Source organism: Sceloporus undulatus, chromosome 2 (assembly GCF_019175285.1).
Source record: "Sceloporus undulatus isolate JIND9_A2432 ecotype Alabama chromosome 2, SceUnd_v1.1, whole genome shotgun sequence".
NCBI classification, from domain to species: domain Eukaryota; kingdom Metazoa; phylum Chordata; class Lepidosauria; order Squamata; family Phrynosomatidae; genus Sceloporus; species Sceloporus undulatus.
In genome coordinates, this window is record NC_056523.1 from 129,192,054 (window position 1) to 129,215,462 (window position 23,409).

The window sequence follows — 23,409 nt, forward strand, 5'->3', positions numbered from 1 at the left end:
GTGAATGCGAATTTAGTTCAGTGAATTTATGTGAATTCAAATTGTGTTCGAACTGACTTCCCGTTGCTTGAAAATAGCTTGTCATTGCCTGAAATTGCGTGCGATCACCTCTCACACAGTAACGTGAAACCCCATGATTGCATTTGGACTGACTTCCTATTGCCCGAAATTGCGTGTGGTAGTCTATCGCGCAATAACGTTAAACCCCATGATTGCGTTCGGATTGCCATTGGACTATACTCCCAATTTCTCTTGTCTGATAACGCCCTGAGACTGCAGCTGGGAAATGAGGCAAGAAAATAATACAGTTCCAGCCTTTGAAGATGAGGCCACTCCTGAGCATTTCTGTCTTGACAGGAGTACAGTGCAAAAAGCGTGTGTGTGTGTGTGTGTGTGTGTGAGAGAGAGAGAGAGAGAGAACTTGACAGCAAGAACAACATGGGGCAGGGCTGCCAATGCACCATTCATAATCCAACCCTGTTGGGGAACGCCAGGAGTCAGGGGCTCTGAAAAGATTTGGCACCCCTTGTCTGTGCTAGAATTGGGTTCTTTGTCTCTCCATATTCAAGCCTTCTCTGCTTTGGATCACAACAGTATTGTAGATACAGCATAGGCTTTTCTGTGAATGGGGCCAAACTCCTTTAATCCTCAGCTACGATCAGGAACATTGTATTAAAGGCTGTTTGTTTGGAAGGAGAGAGCAAGACATACTAAGCAGTCAAAATGGGAGGGAGCGGGAAGTAATCATAATGTATAAAAAATAGCTTACATTGCCTTAAGCTAAAGGTGTTATGAACTTTGAAGAAGGAAGAACACTAGTCTTCTTCCAGGAATAGTTATTATGGGCCTGCAGCCATGTAATAAGCCAGTTCCTTCTTATCTGTGATGCTCTGTACAGTACTTGGCCAAAGTAACCATTGTAAAGAGTGTGGTGGGTGATCGCTTTTTGAAAGGAGACAAACATAAAAGGCCACTGGATAGAAACTTCACATAACATTGTAACTCTGGAACATCCTAATATGGTTCACATACATTGTTTCAGATATCAAATCTGTTTTTTTTTAAATTAAGGGGAAAATCTTTATAAAATATACAGATGTCAATCATATAAGACATGAACAATTCCTGTATTATTGCAATTCAGTCACCTGGAAGTATGGTGACGATGGAAGATGAGCAGCCGACTAGCTGCTGTGTTGGAGGTGCGGAAATCTCTTGCACTCAGCTGTGTGGGCTCCTACCAACTCAGGTACAGGCTTACTACCTTAGTAAGAATTAGGCCAATGACTCCAATTTGCATACATGTTTGGAAGTCATATTCAAATGTTGTGAACTGCCAAATCCCACCAGTTCAGATGAATATGGGAAACACTTTTGCAGCCCTTGTGTCAATTTACTTCATTCCCTGTTTCTCAGTTCTGTCTGTTGTGTTGGCAGGTGTGTCATAAAGACACAACACTTGCCCAGCAGACCTTCAGCTGCCCTGTTTCCCCCCCACCCTACCCGGCCCGCTGATACTCAGCTGAGACCACATCTTCATTTTAAGAAAATACCTGTTCTAATTTTGAAATGGCTTAGTTAACTTCTAAGCAAGCAAGTGAGCAAGCACAGACACACACACACACCTGCACCATGCCATCTGTTTATTGGTTAAATCTTTCAGATCAAATGACACTAATGATAAGTGGCTGGTGTAGAAGCTTTCTCTTGGGTGCCACCTGCTTGGAAATTTATTAATATCCAACATTTTCTCTCCTCTTGCTCCCTCTTCTTCCTGCTGAGAGAGGGGAAAAAAGTGGCCTGCAGCAGATTAATAATGCCAGTGGATTTAGGATACCACTGTCATGTTCTGTCCTTCAGTCTATATGCCCCTAAGATAGGAAATATGTATACTGTGCCCAAGTTATTCTTTTTCTTTGTTGCCTCAAAACATATAACCTTTGCTTTTTCTAACCAAAGTAAAACAAAACAAAACTTCTGCAATGACAGTTGCAGCAGCAGTGTGTTACCATGGGAATTCCATCTCTTTCTTACACTTTGTTGTTGTGTGACTCCAAGATGTTTCTGACTTACTGTGATCCTAAGGCAAATCTGTTGCTGTGTTTTCCTGGCAAGATTGTTCAGAAGGGTTTGCCATTGCCATCCTCTGAGGGTTAGAGAGAGTGATTTGCCAGTAGTTTTCCATACGTGAGCTGAGATTTGAACCCTGGTCTCCCAGAGTCCTGGTCCAATATTCAAATCAACATTCTAGGTTCATTTTCTTACACTAGCTTCTAGATATTGTTCAGCACAAGTCATGGGTTTTAATTCCCCTTTAAGAAAGTAGGAAACTTCATAAGTGTTGGTTATATGCAGACAGGTGGGGCAGAAAATTTCTTGATGCTGTATTTTTCCATGCAAAAAATTTCCATGTCCTTTTTATTTATCCATAATTACCTGGGCTGTTATACTGCTCAGTAACATTAAATGGCTTGGGTATAGGATGTGAAGATGTAATTATTCTTCTAAGAAGACAAGCATTGACAATCCCTAGCACTCAGAGGAATACAATAACAAATGAATGTACTGTTAAGCTTGTTTCTGTTTCACAAAATCTCTCACTTCTCAATCAGTCACAAGTACAAGTGTGTGTGTGTGTGTGTGTGTGCCTCCAAGTCATCTGTTGACCTATGGTACCCTTTGAATTTCATAGGGTTTTCTTAGTCAAGGAATCCCCAGAGGTGGTTTTGCAAATTCCAAATAGTCACGATAAAATGGGATAAGTTACCTGTGCTCCCAAATTGACATAATCTTTTAGTGTGATAAAATGTTCAGCTAGTAGTACTGAATCATTTCCCCCCTAGCTTGCAATGAAATTGATAAGTAGCACAGAGAGGGTGAGCGAGTAAAGCTGAAGGTACTGCAGTATTACCTCAACAAAAGAAAGTTAAATTGTTGATATAAGATAGCTCACATCCAGCTTTCTTTAGGTTCGTTTTTGTTGTGTGCCTTCATATGTGACCTTAAAAATTGCATCTGAGGAAGTAGACTGAAGTCTACGAAAGCTCATGCTGTCAACTTCTTTTTTTCATTTAGTCTCAAAGGTGCTACAAAATTTCTCTACATACTTAAAAATAGTGTTCTATTAGGTGAAATCATTTTTGTTAAATATAAGGCTGTTCTCTTTACGTTATTATAAATGTTGCAATAAAATAATTTCCATATAACATTTTAAATGCATTTAAATATAATATTTAAACCAGACACATTAATTCTGGTATCATTGTATGGGATGGGATGGGCAAATGTGGAAGGCTAAGGGACTCCCTAGGTGGCTTTAGAGGGATGCACCTCTCACCAGCCCCCCCCCCCCCCCAATAACCCAAATTTTCTTGCTTCTTAACACCTCCAAACCTCCTGGTATTAGAATTTTTTTTTAAAAAAAAAAAGCCATTTTGGGGTGCAAATTGGCCCCAAAGGCCTGTAAAATGTGGCGGAAATGCACCCCACAAGTGGACACTTGGGAGCATTTCACAGCCAAAAATTCTTTCAAAAACTTTTTTTTTACCTTGGGCTGGTGGTGGCAAAGGGCTTCTAAAAATGGTGGAAATGCACCTTCTAGAGTACATATGGGGACATTCTGGAGCTAAAAACTGTTTTACTTTGGAAGGCAATAATACATATATTACCGCCGAGGACCACGAAAATGGCCTCAAGAGCCACACTGAATTAGAGCACTGGAAACCCTAGGAAATTCATGGGGTTGCCATAATTCAAGAGACAATGTGAAGGTACATCTATACATACACAGATAACTTGTGTTCCTCCTGAACAGCAAAAGACCAGCCAACAGCCAAGAAGAAGAAAAAGAAGAAGAAGAGGGGTGACATCAGGTTGGGCCCTCCTCCCAGGGGAGGGGGGTTAGAAAGGGTGACTTTCGCTGTGGGGGTAGACTCCTCAGGAGGAGGCCACTGCCACTATGGCAAAGGAGAAGAGGCAAGTGCACCCTTTTGCCCACTGCAGCCCTCCTGCACTGAGTGACACCAGGGGTAGGGATGCCACTGGTGCTTACTACAGGCATACCTCAGTTAACAAAGGCCCAGTACAGACTGCTGCTTTGTGGCAGTCTGGGGCCAAAATTAGGGCTTGGAAGAGTGGAGTGTCTGCTCTCCTGGCACCATTTTGGGAGCGCGCTTGTTCAGATGGCAGTGTGTCGATGACATGCCTTGTGCGCCGCATCTAAATGGCATGGCGCACAAGAGATGTCACCATGCCACTCCAGGGCACTAATGGCGCCTTGGTGGTGGCGTGTAACAGCTCCTTTTTGGAGAGGATTGTTGCTGCGCCCGTGTGGTTGCTCTTATTGGCAAAGTCCTTTTACATGGATGTTTTTTGTCATTGGGTGGCACTGGGATGCTGGAGGGCTGGAGAAATGTACACTTTCAGTGCTGGGTTGCAGCAACACCTGTGTAGTAAACAATGCAATAAAGCCTGAGCTGGGAAAGAATGGGATTGTATCCTAGCTATTCCTAGTGTAGCTGTGTGTGTCTGCCTACTACAGGCAGGGTAAACAACATCTGCCTCCAAAATCCCTTACTGGAGATGCATGAACAGCAAAACAGAGAGTAAGGAGGGAGGCCGATAAACTTGCCTCGTCAGCTATTCCAAGCATGTTAAAAAAGCATAGAGCTATATATTTGGCCAGGAAAGTGGAAATCATAAGAAAAGTAAATGCTAGTGAAAGAAAAAGTTGTTCCTCAATGAATTTTTCAAGAAGTCTTCAAGTGGGCTGTAAAAGGTTTAGAATATTTTTATTTATTTATGCTAGGCTTATCTCACTTGGCTTCTTCATTTCACATATGTCTGTTGTTAACTTTGAATAAAAAGGTTTTTGAAAAATATTGAACTGCTTCTTTTATGTGCAGTATGGAACCTATCCCCATTCTTTCCATGCTATTTCTACCTCTGGTATCATATTTTCTGTTGAAAAAGGAATGCCTAGGAACTCATCTGCTTGGTTAACTGTGGTATACCTCTATAGCTATTGAACAACGGTTTATAGGCTACTGCTCTGGTGATTTTATGTGAACACAGACTTACGTATTCTGTTCTGTCCAGTCTGGGAAAATATGTGAGTGTGTGGGGCACAATGCTCATCCCACAACCTACCCAATGCCTTATTTTCTTTCTGTGCCATCTGTGTGGGTGTGGTTCACCCCCTCTGTCTTTTTTGTTTGTGTCAGTAGACCGTTGCTCCATTTTGAAGCAGAAAATATAGTTTTTACATGCATAGACCATTCCCAGTCTGAGGTCAATTACAACAAAGGTCTGAATCAGTCAAATTAATTGTATCCAAGGCATGACAGAACTGGAGCTCTTGCTAATTAAACAATGTTCTCTTCTCTCTCTCTCTCTCTCTCTCTCTCTCTCTCTCTCTTTCTTTCTCTCCCCCCCCCCTCATTCTCTCCCTCCGTCTTTGGAGCCAGTGAAGGAAGGTATGATCTGGAGTAGAAACATGGGCAGGACTCCATCCCCCCACTCCCAATTCCTTGTAGTGCCTTGTGGCTGCTTTTGCCTCCCAGCAAGCAAATAAGCAAGCAAATAATTATTAGGAGAAACATATATATGTCTCCGTGTTATGCAGTTTCAGCTATAATGAATTATTTTGTATAGGAAGATTGAAGTCTGACAGCCATAGTAACTTGTAGAGTGGTGTAATGTTGGGCTATTGTTTGTGAAGAGTCAGAAGTCAGTGAAACACAACCAAGAATAATGCATTTGTTAGTTTGATTCCCATGCTATCTGCATGGGAATCAATTGTAATCCATTGTAACAAACTCACTGTGATCCTTACTCACTTTTAGTACTGGGGAAGAAGAAATCGTTTACGGTAGGTTCATGCTGCCCCTGAGACAATTCTGTTACTTTTTGTACATCTAGTGCCTAGAACAGTTCATTTCACTATCATATACCCATTTGCTCATTATGCTGACCCTCATGAAACTGCCTGTACTCACAATGGTTCCATTGTCTGAGAAAACCAATGAACTCTATCATTTCCTTTTTCTGTTTAAAGGGTTAGGTGAATGAGTGCTCAGTATTTCTTTCTTTCATTTGCATAAACACAGTACCCATCCAGAACTCCCTTTGTTTAGTTCGTCATACACCTTTTTGGTAGAAACATAGAAAGTTGACTTTGACTAAGTCAAATTATTTCTCCATATATTTGTTCTACTGTGGACTCCCCAGGTCATCAAGCAAAGGTCTCTCTAAATTCTACTTTCTGAGGCCCTTTTAACTGGAGAATTTTCTTGTATACAGTGAAAGACAGCTGTATGGCTGCATCTGCACTGTATAAATAATCCAGTTTGACACTGCTTTAACTGCCATGTCTCAATGCTATGGAATTCTGGGAATTATTGTTTGTTGTGGCACCAGAGCTCTCTGACAGAGAAGGCTTAATGTCTCACAAAACTGCAGTTCTGAAAATTCCATAGCATTGTGCTAAGGCAGTTAAAGTGATGTTAAACTGGATTATTTCTGCAGTACAGAATTTATTCTGCAGTGCAGATTATTTCTGCAGCCTATGTAAACTTTCATCCTATAACAACACACTTTCAAATTCTTTCCAAGCACTCAGAATACTTGAAGATTCCCACATTCTCTCTCACACTCTTCTTTCTTAGGGCCAGGACTACTGAGGAGTGCTGTACTGAGGTCATGTTTTTCATTGGTCAACCTTTTCTAAGTGGGTTGTGTACTCTCCAGTGCTAAAGTAACTTGTTCCATTCAAGTTAGTTGTCATAAGTTGAATGCAGGCCTGGTTGAGGCTGGAATTAACTGTTAAAGTGGCCAGTGGCAAAACACGTACTTGTCTAAGCATTCTAGTAGTTGCTGTCTTCACTTAAATGCTGTCATGTGCACCAGCCCATATGTGCCTACTGTTAATGCACCAATGGTATCTTGCTCGAGCTCTGCTTGTATGGGCCAATGCATGAGATAAGAGCGTTGAAATGAGACCGCCGGTTACATGAAACGTTTACATGGATAAATGTTTTGGCCACTGACACTTTTATATTTAATCCAGGTTGTAGTCAGAATGAATAGTCTGCTTCCATGTCTGTGCCCCAGATTTAGAAGATCAGTTCTGAGCTATTTAATTACTGATTAGGATCTGAATAGACTTATACATGCCCCCCCATATATGTTTACCTAGGTGTGGGAAAGAACTATATATATCCAAAATGCTGTTGTGATAGAAATAAAATTCACATATAATTTTATTAGCAGGTAGGGTTTTTTTTAACCACTGTGCCCCTATATTTAGAGTATCCATGTAATTTCCATGTTAGAGAAAGAAATACCTGCTTGCTTATCGTGTCAGTGAGTGGTTGCCCTTATTCTGTTTGTTCTTATTGTATATTACGATATATCTACCTCTTTGCTTTTTTGATAGCGGAAAAAGCACTTTTCCAGACATGGCAATAGTTGATTAATGGCACCCTAAATTTTTTTCTTCCATTCCACTACATTGAGAAATCCATTAAAACGTTAATCTTCTTTGTCCTAACTGAAGGGCATGGTATGGCCAGGGTTGCTCTTGATTCTGATTCATAAGGTTACTAAGGCCCAGTTCATGCATAATGCGGAGAGCAATCCTATTCAGCATTGCTTTGCATGCAAATTAAATGTTGAGAAGGGGGATGGGGTACCTCAGTCTTTAGTGTCAGCATGAATTCACCATCCCCTGTTTGGATGCTGGTGAGTGTATATTACTTGACATATGATGTGTAAAATAACTACACAACTTTGCAGAGTAGCAGCTGTTGGTCACATGTACCAGTGCATTGAATTTAACATTTCAGCATAGCCGTTTTTTCCCCAGAAGGCTCATTCACCTACACAGTTTTAGACTGTGATTCTGCATCTTAAGGAATCCTGGGGTTTGCAGTTCGGCAGCATCTTAAGGAATCCGGGCATCATCTTAGGACTCCTGGGTTTGCAGTTCAGTTGGAGGGCACCAGAGGAGCTCCCTGCTGAGGATTCTGAAGGTCCCTCCCTAAACTGCCCACCCCAGAATTCCATGGATGTTGCCATGGCAGTTGAAATGGAGTCATATACTATCATTGAGCCTTGTGAAAGGACCCATTGTAGTGGCACTTTCATTTTGGTCAATTCACCTTGTCACATTAGGTGGACAGCCACCCCACACTTGTATGCAGGTTATGGTGATGGTGGCCACAGCATGAAAAAAACCTAGACAGGGATGTCCAGTTACTTATGTTATCTCTTCAAAATAGAGCAGGAAGTATATGCAGAATTGAGATGGCCTTAGCTACGGAGCAGTGGAGTCCTCTAATGGTCCTTGACAGAGGTTGGCCAGATTGGTCTCATCCTGGCCATGTTCTTCATTCTGCAGGGAAGAAAGAATCTAGGCTAAGTCTCTCTTCTGAATCCAAGGAAGAGTAGTTTGTTCTGTTATCTGATTTTTAATTCCTTTTCCAGCTACACTATCTGCAACAGAATTGTCTGGTCTTATGAACACACATAAAACCAGGCCACAATTGCTTTGTGAGACAAATTAATGCTTCTGTGTGGTCCACAGACTTCTGCAATCCACCCTCTTGTTATTGTTATCCACCCTTGATTGATCTGACCCATGGCGACCCGCAATGAGATATTTCTAAGATCCCTGTCCTCCATTGCTCTGCTCAGTTCCTGCAGATGCATACTTCTGACCTCTAGAGACCATCCATCTAACATGCAGTCTTCTCTCTTTCTGCTTTAACTCCACCTTTCCTAATCTTATTGTTTTTGCACAATGAGTCATGCCTTCTCATGATGTGGCCAAAGTACGATGGCCTTAATCTAGCCATCCTGGCTTCCAGAGAGTTTCTGGTTTGATCTGTTTCTAGCACCCATTTGTTTGACTTCTTGCTGTCCCTGTTATCCTCAGCAAACCTTCTCCAGCACCACATTTCAAATGAATTTATTTTCTTCCTATTTTGTGTCTTAACTGTCCATCTCTCGCATTCTTACATGTTAATAGGGAATACAATGGCTTATATGTTTCTAACTTTTGTGTTCAGTTGTACTTCTACTTTTTTCTTTTAACTGGCCAAGAGAAGAAGTGCACAGCTCCCGGGGAGTTAGCTGTCAGGGAGAGGCAAGAGCTAGATAGATCTCCCCCATCAATCCTGGCAAGAAGAGCTCTTACCTTCCCCTAGGCGAAGTAGTAGAATAACATCAAGCAGTTTGGCAGGTGGGAGGAGATCTGTCCTGGTTTTGCCAGAAAAAACTTCTCTCACACCTCAGGTCCAAATTGAAAGGATGGTGTCTGCAAAAAGAGATTCAGTAAGGAAACAGGGGGAGCACACAGGAACTTTGAAAATAGAACAAACACTAAGAATCTTGCTTTCCCATCCTTGCATTTTTATTTTAAATTGTAACAGCCAGAATCCCCAAGGATTATGCTGCCTAGGGAATTCTGAGATTTGTAGTCTCTAACATTTATTCACCGCTTGGAGGAAAATGGCAGTAACACATAGGGGTCATTTAGGGAAGATCTAGAATATGACATCCTTGGTCGTCCAAGAAGAGAGAAAAGTAACAGAGGAAGAAATACAGGCATTCTAATCCACTGATTTTTTGGTGGTTAGCCAGGATGCTCAAGCATCCCTGGTAAACACATTTTAAATAATCCTGTGACTGGCAGGTAGTCAGAAAGGCATTCTTCCTTTTTTGAGGTCCAGGAAATGGGTTAGAAAATTTATTTTAAACAAAGATATGTCTGTAACTATCTCTTCAGACTTCATAGATCAGATGGGGCCAGAGCATGTGCTTTACATATGGAAGGCCTCAGATTTGACACTTGACACTTACTGTATGTGGGCTGGAAAGAGTCTTTAACTGTTAACCTGGGAAGATACTGCCAGTTAATGATGACAGTATTGGTCTAGCTAAACAATGAGCTTACTCTGTGTAAGGCCAGTGCCCTGTCAGTGGATCTGGAAGATGCAAGAATGATGTGCTTAGATTTGTTAGTATTGAATAGTAGCTCTCTGCGCCAGGCATATGTGTGTTGTGTTGCTTGTGCCTTAAAGTCACCTGTTGACATATGGTGGCCCCATGAATTTCATAGGATTTTTGAGGCAAAGGATACTCAGAGGTGGGTTTCCAGCTCCTTCCTCTGAAACATAGCCCACAGCATCTGGTATTCATTGGCAGTCTTCCATACAAGTACTAACCAGGCATGGCCTTGCTTACCTTCCAAGATCAGATAGGGTCTGGTGCTTTAAGGGTATTTGGGCAGCTAGTAGTTTTAAAGAGACTTGCTAGGGGTGTTTCCAATAGATGGATGCTGGTACGATCAGTAAAAAAAGGAAATTGTGAGAAACACACAAGAGTCTTACAGACATGTTGCCAGGACATAATAATCTGTGAATGAGGCAGGCCAATTGTACATAAAAAGCATCATCTGGAAACACCATGCAGTGTCAGCTGGTGACACAGGTCTTTTCTGTGACTAGCAGACATTAGCCCAGCCTGTTTATTTCTGATTTGATTGGAGTGGGAATGAAGGAGAGAGATTCCTAAAACACTTTCCTGGAAGTAAAGGACCTAGAAACTGTTGTACATTCACTGGTAACCTCACGACTTGTTTTTGTAACGCGCTCTACATGGGGCTACCCTTGTGCCTAGTCTGGAAACTTCAACTAGTGCAAAATATGGCAGCTAGGCTGGCCGCTGGAAAAACTAGGATGAGCCGAATTACACCCATCTTAAAATCTCTTCACTGGCTGCCTATTAGTTTCCGGGCACAGTACAAGGTGTTGGTTATAAACTTTTAAAGCCCTACATGCTTGAGTCCAACCTATTTGAGGGATCACCTGTTCCATATAATCCGCCCGCACCCTCAGGTCCTCTGGAGAGGAATCATTGCAGCCTTTAAAAACCAGACTAACTGTACCTCCCAGAGGGCCTTCTCTGCAATTGCTCCCAAACTATGGAACGGTCTGCCAGCACGAGATCCGTCAATTGCCAGCTTAGACAGCTTAAAAAGCTGTCAAGACGGATCTCTTCCGGCAGGCCTTTCCTGAATAAAAGTACCCGGCCACGAAATGACTGCCCCCCACATCATGTTCAGCTCATCACTCTGTCCTCATATTTTTTGTGTGTTTTTAATAGATATTTTAATTGTAACTAATTTTGTAAATGTGGATATTTATATGTTGTGAGCCGCTTTGATGTCTTGTAACAGAAAAGCAGGAATAAATAAAAGTTTTATTTAATTTATTTATTTTACTTTGAAACTGGTAATTTTGATTTTACCATCCAAGCAGTTTTATTGAGTGGGGGGGGGCATGTTTCGGGGGGAGGGGGGTACCCAAACAAAGCAGGATTCTATTTTTTAAATAATCAGTTTGCAAACATTGCTAGCTAAATAACCCTCTCTCCACCTTTTACCTAAGATTTTTCCCCCTGATTGGGAGGGAGTGGGGGTGTGAGAAACTGAGAGAAATGATGTGAGAGTTGGAACACTGAAATGGAAAGGGCTCACGTTAAAAGCATCACAAATAAGGTAGAAGTGGAGTTGGTGATATTCAGCCAAGCAGTTGGAGAAGAGGTGTTTCACTGACAGGTGGCTCCCCATGTGATCCGTGTATGTCTGTTTTCTCCACCAGCTTCTGCCTGGATTGGAAGAGAGTGGCAGTGTTGGGAGTGCCCAGGCAGTTATCCAGCCTTCCAGGGCCAGAGCTTGTGCAGAAACCATTTCCAGGCACAATACAGGTATTGAAATAATAATAATGATAATGATAATGATCATCTCCCGCCTCTCCTCAAGGCTTAAGGTGAAAGCTGGCTCAAACTGGTTCAAACAGCACCTACCTTAAAGGCAGAGAGCAGTCAGTAGATGCTGCAGGCAGGCCAGAGTCCAGAGTAACCTATGAGATGTGCCTCTGCCACTAGGCTGATGTGTTTTAGAGTCCTTAGCAGCATGGCAAAACATTAATAGCTATCAATGTTATAGAAATGGTTAATTTGTATCAGATGACTTCCTTAGTACTTTTTTGTTTTAGCTTGACAATTTGAGGCTAGGAAAAGTTATGAAGGCTGAGAATGTGGGAGTGGATTTTGTTCTGTTACTAATCTGCCTGCCTAGTTCTCATAGCTATGAAAGGAGGGAGGGGGTCATGCTTGTGCACTTCATTTTCTTTGTTTGCTTCTCTATTTTATAACTCTTGGGAGTTCATCAGTGTCATCCAGGGGAAGGTACACCTCAGTCAGGGGCTCCCCATGTAGCCTCGATCATGGAAATTGGATTGCTAGCTAGAGATAGTCTGGGTAGAATTAGTTGTTTAATTCTCCATTTGCTGGACTCCATCAGCAGAAGGGCTTGGATGTTTCCCTGCTGTATACCATCTGTTGAACCATTTACCACAATAAAAGTTATCTCATACAAGTAAGATGTGTCATTTCTGGGCACCAAATGAAGGCTTGGCACCAAATGAAGCCTGGAACTACATCCAGTTCTGCCCTAGATAGGTAACACTTTTATGGTATGGAATCCTCCAAGAGGTTGTCTTCTGTAGCTAGAATAAGGACAACAGCTTCCTATCACACACTCTACACATGCCATAAGTTCATGAGTACAAAAATGACGGTTTACTACACAAACACTGCCTCTGTTCAGATAATTAACAGTCCCAGTGGCCTGTTACAGACAGCCAAAATAAAGATGCTTCGAGGTCACAGTGGGGTATGGTGTTTCAATGATGCATGCGTCCTAATAGTCCAGAAGCCAAACCAAGCCATGCTCCAGTCCTTAGGGCTGGAGCGTGGCTTTGGTGCAACTTCTGGATCTTAGGACACATGCATCATTGAAACACCATACCTCCACTGTGACTCAAAGCAGCTTTATTTTGGTGTCTGTAACAGGCCAGTATTTCTTCTACCTTATTTTCCTCTGTTCCTGCTGTTTACAGATAGCCTACCTACTTAAACATGTACAACTAATTCTATATGTGGTAATAATGAATGCATGTAAGGAAATGTACGATGTCTATTAAGGCTTATGCTTTAATAAGTTAATTAGTCTTTTAAGATGCCACCAAACTCTTGGAACCGAGCATAGGTGTTTGGTATAATTGCAGGAAATACATGAAGGCAATAATTCTGCCCCAGATGTAAGCAGAGCTCACCTCACCTCCTTGCCACACAATGCTGTGGAGATTTTGTTAGTTGCCTGTAATCACAACAAGGACATACACGATTGTACCAGTATGCTGGTTTTGGAGACAAGCTGGGTGCTCTACCCATCTGATACAGAACCAGACCTGCACATATCCTGCCCTACCAAGTTATAGTTCTCTCCTTCTGTTTTCCTCTGGGCTTCTAAAAATTCAGGACTTATATTTGATCGAAGTATTACCTTTATGCCAATGCAGCTGCAAGTAGCACTGATATTTTCCTTAGGTGCAACATAGTGCTGTTCATCTTCTTAGGTGTGACCCACTTCGGATCCTGTTCATGTTTTGTTCCTTTAAGTCATTTTTGACTTAAGGTACTCTGTCATGGGTTTTTATGGTAAGGTGGTTGGCCATTGCCTTCCTCTTAGGCCCCCTTCATACTGGCCTAAAAGACATGGAGGGAACTGGGATTATCCGGATGCCCCTCCCCGAAATCGCTCCGTTAGCAAGTGCCCACTACAAATTGAAATCGAATGCATTTGTACAGAAATCGAATGCATTCTGTGTCTGCTGGCGGAGGTGCCGCTGCCAATCAAGCTATCGTCATGGTGACGTTTGCAGGGCATCGGGGAAAGTGTCCTCCTTTTTTAAAGGCCGGCAGGGGTTTCAGCGGCTGAAGAGCAGGGAGAGAGATGCCTCTCTCTCTCTCTCTCTTTTTTTTTATAAACCTGTGGGCTTTTGGGTCAGATCTGCCCCTGCCCAGGCCGAGGATGGGATTGGCATGCATTTTTTTTATGCTTTTAAAGCAACATTAGCTTTCCCTTTGCTTCCCTTGCTGTATCTGCTCAAGAAGACAAATCATTCGCATATTTGCTCAAAAAAATTGGTAAAAATGTAACATTGATTGTTTGCAACATTTATAGCTTCTCCCTCTGCAGAAAGCAAGGATATCCAAGGATATCCAAGTGCACGCCTGGCTCCATCTGCCTCTGGAATATAAACCATGCGCATGTTCGCTCAAAAAAATGTTATTAAAAATGAAACCTACATTCTGGAATATAACAATGCGCCTGTTCGCTCAAAAAAATTGTTTGAATTTGAAAAGGGGGGGGTTTTGCCTGACATGAGCTCCGTTCATGACCTGTTTTTTTCCTCCTGCAGGGAAGGAATGCCCATCGACAGAGGGCTTTGGGCAGGGGATGCAGGGAAAAGAGGCTCTAAAGAATGCCTTCCTTGCTCCCTTCTGCCCAGGCTCTCTCCTCCCCTCCCCTCCGATGAGGGGAGGAAATGCCTTGCCCTTTGCCCACCCTCTGACCTAAATCCCTCCCTCAATTTGCCTCGATCGTGATCGAGGCCAAAGTTTCTCATTCCCAGGACCCGGGTTTTTAAAAAGAAACGGTAATGCGCCGATTTCAAAAGACCCCGCGCTAGGGGCCATTTAACAACAGAACGGGTGTGCAAGCCCCGGATTCGCTTGTGTGAGATTCGGGGTGAGTAGGAACTTCACGTGATTGAATCGGTTTCAGAACCAATTTTTTTTGTAATGTGAATGGGCCCTGAGTCTGAGAGGGTATGATTTGCTCAGGTCCATCCTGTAGGTTTCCACAGCTGAACAAGGATTCAAACCCTTATCTTCCAGTGTCTATCCAACGCTCAAATCATCACACTGCCCTGACTTTCTCACCAATTTCTTTAAATCACTCAAAATAGTATAAGAAATTGCAGAAGGGAATAATGAAATGCTTGTTTGGCTTTGTCCCCCTTGTGTAGCCAGGGATATCTTTGTGCTGTTGCCATAGTGCAGATGAAGCACACTCTAATTCCTCTGTTATACTGATCTGGGTGCACCATGACTTCAGTGAGTCCTTCCCTTAGCATACATGCCACATTTATGTGGCTCCTGCTACAGTCAGTGCTGCTTTGCATTTTTAGCAAGCAGTAGCAAATACATTTCTATACTGCTTATCAGTGCACTTAAGCACTTGCTAAGCTGTTTACAGTGTGTAAGCTAATTGGCCCCAACAAGCTGGGTATTCATTTTAGTGAGCTCAGGAAGGATTGTCAGGCTGAGTCAACCCTGGAGTCCTTCCCAGGATCGAACTCACAGCCTTGTGACGTTGATGGCTGCAAGTACCGGCATGTAACCAGTGGACCACCAGGCTCACCATTTTTGATGGTGGGATGAAAGGCTGGAGTACAGTAAGTTGACCCAGTGTGAGGCTGTTCTCAGAGATAAGGCTTCAGTGCTGTTCCTTGCCTCTGCTCAACTATGCTTCTGTTCTCACCCACATGGCTCTTCTCTGTGTAATGAATTGGGTGAACCCCATGCTCCAGGCCCAGAGAAAGACGCAGGGAAGGCAGCCGAGAAGCAAAACAAGACTATCAGGTTACCACAGTTTGTGCTCCATGGATCGGAATGGAGTGGGAGCAAAACCTTGTGTCCTCCACCTTTCCCTCCACCTATCTCCAGGGCAATGGAAGTTTTGTACAAGAAAAGTGAAATGACAGCAAAGGAGAAGATTCAGAAGTGTTTGCAAAAAGTGCTCTCAAAACTGCACCCAGGGTCACCCAGATTTTCATTTGTGTCCTGATTGTGTGACCACTTACACATTCATCGAAAAGGAGGGCATGCCCTTTCCTCCAGAAAGGAAGACCTTGCCCGTAGTTCACCATGAAATTGCAAGTGTTGATTGATCTGTACCAATGTAAATTAGAAGAATGATTTATTATTATTCAAATATTACAGTAATGTGTATACATCTCAATGAAGTGGAGAAAGCTGTGGCTAGTCCAGCTGCCTGCCTGTTGAATCTCCTTCCAGCTGATAAACTGTGGATGGGTAGTACCAAAGTCCTTCATCTTCCTCTTTGTGATTGTTGATCTTAGACTTGGACTGGGCAGCTCTTGAATACAGAATACTTTCAATGAAGGACAGTCCTCCATAAAAGGGGTTTGCAGCCATCCTAGCTCTGATCCTGTTGAAATAACAAGGATATATTTCAGATTCTTCATATCCTGGATATGAAGTTTAAAAATATTGAAACTTCTTTAAAAAATAAGGATGGAGAAATTGAACAGTTTAACTTTATCTTGGCCGGTTACAAACGGCATTTGGGACGTCGGAGGACGTCCTATTTAAAAAAAGGGGCGTCTCTTCTAGAACCCCTGGGCCTAATACGGACTCCGTCCGTACAAGATTCCGCTGGCCCTTCTACATGGCCGGGCCCATTTTGCGTTATCGGACGCTGAGGTCCGTACGCGTCATGTCCTTTGTGACGTAGCGAGTGCCCCCTGGCGCCTCGCTACGTCGCAAACGCGAAAAAGAAGCTCCATTTTGGAGCTTCTTTTTCGGTCCGCAGGGGATCCGCACCGTGTGGAGGCTCCGGCTCCCCCGCGGACTAACCGGCGGCGGTTTGTATCCCCTATTACATTCACGTTTTAAAATCACATGTTGTTTCCATTGTGAAGATATTTGTGAAGTCTGGTAAGTTTTTAAAAACAAATGGAAATGAAATTCCTCTATCAGATTCAGTCACTACAGTTTTCCCAATATGGAGAAGACCATGTTGTGCTTATCTTCTATAAAACTGTTAAAGACGAGGAACTTACTTGGAAAAGAAGAGGTGGAAAACCTAATTCAGGACTGATGTAGCTGAATAGATAGGAATTCAAACCCAGGCCTTTAAGAATGAAGCACTCACATTCTGGGACCTGAATGGATGAATCAGTGATGGGCCATGGGGGTGATGGACCCATTTCAGCTTTATGGGTGCTCCTTCTCCATCTGCTCATGCTGTATGGGAGCGATCCTGGTTCTGAGTTTCTCTTGAGGTAGAATCTAGTGGCTGCAGAGCTCCTGTTCAACTCAGAGCAACTACAAAACCAAAAATAGATTTGCTGCTCTGTGGCAATGGATCTATCAGCCATCCTGGGATGAATCTTCCAGTTTTCGTTTTTCCTACTTATAGGTTTTTTAAATACCAAATTCTTTCTGTCCCAGTATGAACAAATATGCTAATGTTGATCACTATTGTCCAGTAACTTCAGGCTTGGTGACACTTGGTCTGTGGGCTGCTTGGGGTGGTGGCAGTGGCCTGTCAGGATATAGCAGAGTAAACTGACGTATCTTGGAAGCGTGTTCTCAGCTCTCAGCAGCAAAGGTAGCAGCGGATGGTTGTCTTCCAGAATGATGGATTGCAGGTCACCGGGAGCTGTCCAGCTCTCACCAGGCTTCTGATGATTAACGACAGACAAGCAGAGCTCCCGAAAGTGCTTATCTTTATTTACAAGTGCAAACCAATTATCCAACACGACTTTTACTATCCAATACAAAACTAACATCCAACTCCTTCTCACAAACCCAACAACAATTCCCGGAAGCCTCTGAGTTTATATAGCCCAAATGCCATGCGGTCCTAAAACCTAGCCTCTTCCGTTCATGGCTGTTACATGTTTCCTGTGCCACTCAGAAAACTGTCCCTTGTCTAAGCAGACACATGTTTATCTTACAGGCTTCCTCCACTCTGGCAGTAGAATGACCTTGTACACTCTGTGTTGCCATGTCACACAGTTGCAACGGATGCTGGCTGCTAATTGCTCATGGCCACCACACATCTAAACATTTCTTGTCAGCTATTAACCCTTGACATGGCCTGCCCCATCCTTCCCTCCCATTTTCTTGCTCACCTGATGCCCTCTGCCGCCGTGAGGGGTGCACCTACTCCTTGCTGCCACCGTGGCTCCCTCCTTGGGGGGAGGGCCAGGGTGGCAGTGAAACCATGAGGGGGGTGTTTGCCCCTCTGCTACAGCAGGAGGAGGGCCTGATGAGTGTAACTCCTCCTCTGGGATATCATCTGCAGTTTGTACCCCTGTACGTGCCCATTGATGCCACTGTAATTGTCCATTCCTAAAAGTGAAATCCCAAAACTTGTACGGCAGCACATTGATAAGGTTTGTTCTAGTTTCAGTTGCTCTTTCAGTTCTCTGTCTCACTTCACTTTGCTGCCCAGCAGAGGCTATGCAGGCACCTTCCATCTGAGAAACCAGGGATTCCCCTAGTCCAGGTTGTTAATAGTGTATGTATGCCCTATTCTTTGTTGCATCAAAGTAATGCCTATTGAGAAACACCCATTTATTCTGATCCATTCATGATAGGTGGGACATGTCACAGGTAACAGAATGTCCTTCCATTTCGTTACTACAAGATCTGGGTGTGAAAAAAAAGAAAACCCACAAGCTTGCCATTAGCAAAATATACCATGAAAAGAGGAGAACCCATGAGCTTGCCAAGATGCTTCTGCTGCATCATGAATGCAAATGAGGAGAGTGCCTGTGATGAAAATGAAAGGAGCATTTCCAGGGGAGATTAAAAGGCCTCTAGTTTTGAGGAGGAGTTGACTTGAAAGAACCAGCATGCCGGTGAGGGTTTTGGAAGGGCTCATCACACTGCTTTGAGCTGAGGTGTGCTTTAATAGAGCCCAGTAAGACAGTCACAGATTCCAACTGGCAGAAGCCTCATGCAACCAGAGTGGTGAGATGCAGTAGGCTTGCCTCTGTGCCATGTGCAACCAGGTGAAGGCAATGACACTTATGGAGCCAGAATGAAACTGACAGCTGTTAACCAAAAAGGCTCTTGTCTTAAGGGCTGGGGCATGTCAGACTGGGTTGAGGAGAGTAAGTGGCTTAGAGATTGTGTAGTTAAATTTATTCTGTTGCATGGGGACCTCTCCAGCTTGTGTTTAGAGGGCTGTGCTGTGTAGGCAGGAAGACAACTAAGTAAAATAAGTGTGTAAGGAATCGTCAGAGGCATATAGTAGAAGAGAACCTCACGTGAACTCGACTTCCTGTGCCAGAAAACTTTGAGCCTCTTGTAGTTGGCTGTGGGTATCATTTCAGGAACACCCAATCTACCCTTGCCAGTGGTGTTGGAACAAAGTCAGCCACTCCGTCTGCCTGAGTGCTCTTTTTAGCATGGCTGACTGTTTCTGTTCCTCTGTAAACATACCTTCTATTGCCAAATCTGCTTAGTGCTTGTGTTATTTGGGAGCACAAGCTGGCCTGTCCAAGATGGTTTCCATCATATTTTAAATCTGAGCCAGTGTGGGTCTTGGTAAAAGATAAAAGGTGTCAGACATGAGCCTGTTAGACTTCAACTGACATTTTTGCTTGCCCAAAAAGTGATCTTCTGGGAGAAAGAATGGAATGCTACAGCTAGCCATGTGCTACCATCCTCAACATATCTAAGCTACTGTTTGACTGGCCATGTGGTGGTATAAGAGCTTAGTTATTTCAGTGTGCACTGAAAAAAGGATCTGGATGTGTGAAGGAATGATTACAGTCAGGGTGACCAGATGTCCTCTTTTTCCAGGGCATGTCCTCCATTTCAACCCTCTGTCAAGGGGAGAGAGAGAGAAAAGGAAGAAGGCATAAAAGGAGAGAATGAAAAAGGGAAACCTTGAAAAAACTATTTGCACTACTTTGCAGTGACTATTTCAGGTTTTGACACCCACCCACACCCACATACAATTTTCTGATAAAACATGGGACACAGGTTGTTTTAGAGAAGAATCATGGCCCTGGAAGTGCAGTTCTCTTATTTCATTCTAAGAAAATTGGGATAGAAAATTTTGGGGAGTGGACTTTGAGGGACCCCTCACAAATTGTCTTAGCCTGCAGCTCACGTTTCACAACCCTGATGTAAAAGGTCTGTGTATGTGCTAAGCTGACAGAAGCCAACTTCATTAAATGCCTGCAGGAATGTGGTTACCAGGGACAGAGAGCAATGCCATCACTGTTAGAGGCTCCCTACTGTGCCTCTTCAGAGAGGGACATCTTTTTACTTTGCTCAGACCTAATAGAGATTCTGATCTGATGTTAGATCTTGGGATATACTGGCATGACTTCACTGGTGACAAAAAACAGTCTCATCTCTCTCCCACCCCTACTTAGACTGTTGTAACCAGAGCATGTGGTGTTATATTGAAACAGCAGTATATTAGATGTTACCTGATCATTTCACCCAATGTACCATGCTAATTTTTACCGATTACTTTAAGAGGAATTTACTAGGAACATCTTTTTAGTTTCTTTGCAATCATTTTTTTACCTTAAATATACTTGAAAAGTAAATTATCAGAGTATCCAGAAATCCCCCTGAATAATGCCCTCAAACAATGCTTATAGATAAGAAGGGAATGCTACTCTTTACACTAAGGGTGTGTGTGTGTGTGGAGGCATGACAGGGAGAAATGAAGTTAGCAGTAATTTGGTATCTTGCAAACCGAATGTAGTTATACTTCCAATATCTGAAATGCATATGCATTGTATTTTGTGGCAATGCCAAACTGGCTGAAACAGAAAGTTCAGAGCATGGTGTGTTTGTGCATACACATTAGAATGAAGTAGGGGGCATTGTGTGTGCAAGAGAGAAAGAAGATTTGAGCGGAAACTCCAGTTCCAGTTCTGAAAACCATTTTCTAGGCGGAGTCTTGCACCGTCAGAGACACCTTTGTTCTATGTATCTCTGATTATTGCAGCCTTCTGAATCACACTGTTTGCCCCTGGCTATGATGTGTAGTGTGTGTGGTTTCAAAAGAAAAACAAAACAGATGCTTAAAGTTTGTTCACTCCAATATAAGTGCCGTTCACTCCTGTAAGGTAAAGTGAATCACCTCACTGGGAGACCCTTTTCCAGTGAGGGCAAATCAGTTTTCCTCTCTCTCATTGCAGCAGGAGGCCCAACTCTTCCTTAATGAAAGGGAAACTGCAGAAGATTGCAGTCTCCAGAGGTCCAAATAATAACCAGTCTCTCCTTCCTTCCTTCCTTCCTTCCTTCCTTCCTTCCTCGCCTCTCTAATTCCCCGCATACATAGACACATGCAACACACACATCACCTGTCATGATGATGGACACTTTGCTAATTACTATTAATAAGTGGTTCACTTTCCATGCACTCAGCTCAGCAGAGGTGTTCCCAGGGACGTTGACACCTCCATTGTTCCCGGGAGGTGGTGTATTTACCCTCTCCTTTATGGGAGGCCTCCCAGTCTCCAGCTTTCCTTCCCAAGACAGACAGACTTGCACTGCCTTGCTCTGCAGTGACATTGCAGTCATCTCCATGGCAACCCATTGTACGGTTTGAAAGGTGGCTGGCATGGTGGGGAACAAGGCAAGTGCTTAGGAACACATCCGTGAATGTTTGCTTGGATAGACTCTGGGAATTCACTTTTTCTTCTTCGGCTTCAGTCCATACAAGAGACCTCACCCAAAGCAGAAAGGGAAAATAAAGCTCCTTCCCAACACTGCATTGCATGCCATACCACACCTCCCATCTTTCATTATTTGGACAAACCATCTATTCTGGATAGCAAATTAAAATTGCTGTATGCCACAGTTGCATTATGAAATATCTTTACTCGTCTGTTTGACGATGAGGTAGGAAGAACTTCCTGATGGTAAGAGCTATTTGACCTTGAAACATGCTGCCTTTGAGATTTGTGGAGTCTCCTTCTTCAGAGGATTTTAAACAGAGCCTGGGTGGCCATCTGTTGGGGATGCTTTAGTTTTGAGTTCCTGCATGGTAGGAGGTTGGAATGGATGGCCCTTCTGGTCTCATCCAACTCTATGGTTCTATGACTATGAATTTGGTATTTTCTAGGTACTCTCTCACACACACACACATGCACACAGACACAGAAACACACACACACACACACACTGAGAGAAATGTATTGCAATAGCACTAATCACTCTGTGCATGATCTTGTGCCTGCGCTTTGTGTACAGTACAGTTTTGTGATTGCACTGCATGAACTTTGAAAATCAACATTTCTTGAGACTTCTAGTTGGTTTATTTTCAAAAGCAAGTTAGTAGACCTTAAGCTAGTTATAATTACATTTTAAAATGTTTGGGTAGTGGCTGGTGAAAAGAAGGCAGGGATTGTAGAGTCAAGAATTGGAAAGAATGTCAGAGGTCATCTAGTCCATTCCCCTACCAATGTAGGAAATAGACTACTACAACATTTCTCTTTGATTATTGTCTAGCCTCTTCTTTAATACCTTCAACAGAGAGATCATCTTCTTCCTAGAAATATTTTCTCATTGTCAAAGAGCTCGTACCCTCAATAACTTCTCCCTATTGTTATGTCATACTCTCCTTCTTTGCTATTTGTACCCATTCCTACCTTCTGAGGCAAATGAAAACAAATGTGTTCCATATGAACATAAACATCCAGTTGGATCAGAGCAAAATGATTACCAAGTCTAGCATTCTGTTCACACAATGGCCATTCAGTTGCCTGTATGAAAACCAAAAGTAGGATATGACAGCAGCAGCTCATGCTCGGGTTTTCCAGTTGCTGGTGTTCTGAGGCATGCTTCCTCTGCTACCTAAAGGTAATATACAGCTGTTGTGGCTATTAGCCATCTGTAACCTTATAAGCCTTCCAGTATTTGAAGACAGTGGGAGAGAGAAGTTTGATGTTAGTACTTGTGCTTGTCAGAGATCTAGTCAAGGAATAGAGTTTCATAGTCCTGGATCTGCTTGCCATTCAACATGGCTAGCTTAGCCTGAATAATTGCAGAAATGGAATATGTTCACACAACACATTTTTAATCTGTATAAATTAGGGATGAAGAAAATGGATAATGTATCTGGTGGGCAAAGCTGAATCCAGTAGTTGGCAAGTCCAGAGCAAAGAAAGTGGGACCACACTGTTTCTGCCATCCTGAACCTGCAGGCTGTCCATCACTGACTTAAATTCTAGCAGTTGCAGACTTTAGCTCTTCTTAGTATAGAATTTTGGCTTTATAAAGTTTTTGTTGCTGTTGTTGTGTGCTTTCAAGTAGTTTCTGACTTACAGCTAGCCTAAGGTGAACTTATCATAGGAGTTTCTTGGCAGGTTTCTTGGTTTGCCATTGCCATCCTCTGAGGCTGAGAGTGTGATATGTCCAAGATCATAACATTTAGGGCTTCCTAAACAGTAGATACAATGCACCCGCACCATACACGGGCACACTATATGCAGCTTCCAGCTTACACGGAAGTCACATGACAGTTAAGCAAATGGTGCATGAGCTGTGAGCACACATCCCATTGTTTGCAATGGGGTGCAAGCATACACGGATTTCCCCTTATGCAGGGGGATCTGGAATGGATCGCTGATGTAAGGGAAGGGCCCACTACACACTTAGAATCATAGAATCATAGAGTTGGAAGAGACCACAAGGGCCATCCAGTCC

General features: G+C 43.0%; 1 protein-coding gene across 1 annotated transcript in view; it reads left to right on the top strand.

Moving 5' to 3' along the window:
• USP43 (ubiquitin specific peptidase 43) overlaps positions 1–23,409 on the top strand; it is a gene marked incomplete at its 5' end in the record, with an annotated part of 151,409 nt that overhangs the window by 13,601 nt on the left and 114,399 nt on the right. The window contains one exon of the mRNA XM_042447544.1: positions 11,664–11,769. Coding sequence (XP_042303478.1) covers positions 11,664–11,769 — 106 coding nt within the window. The remainder of the gene's footprint in view (positions 1–11,663; positions 11,770–23,409) is intronic.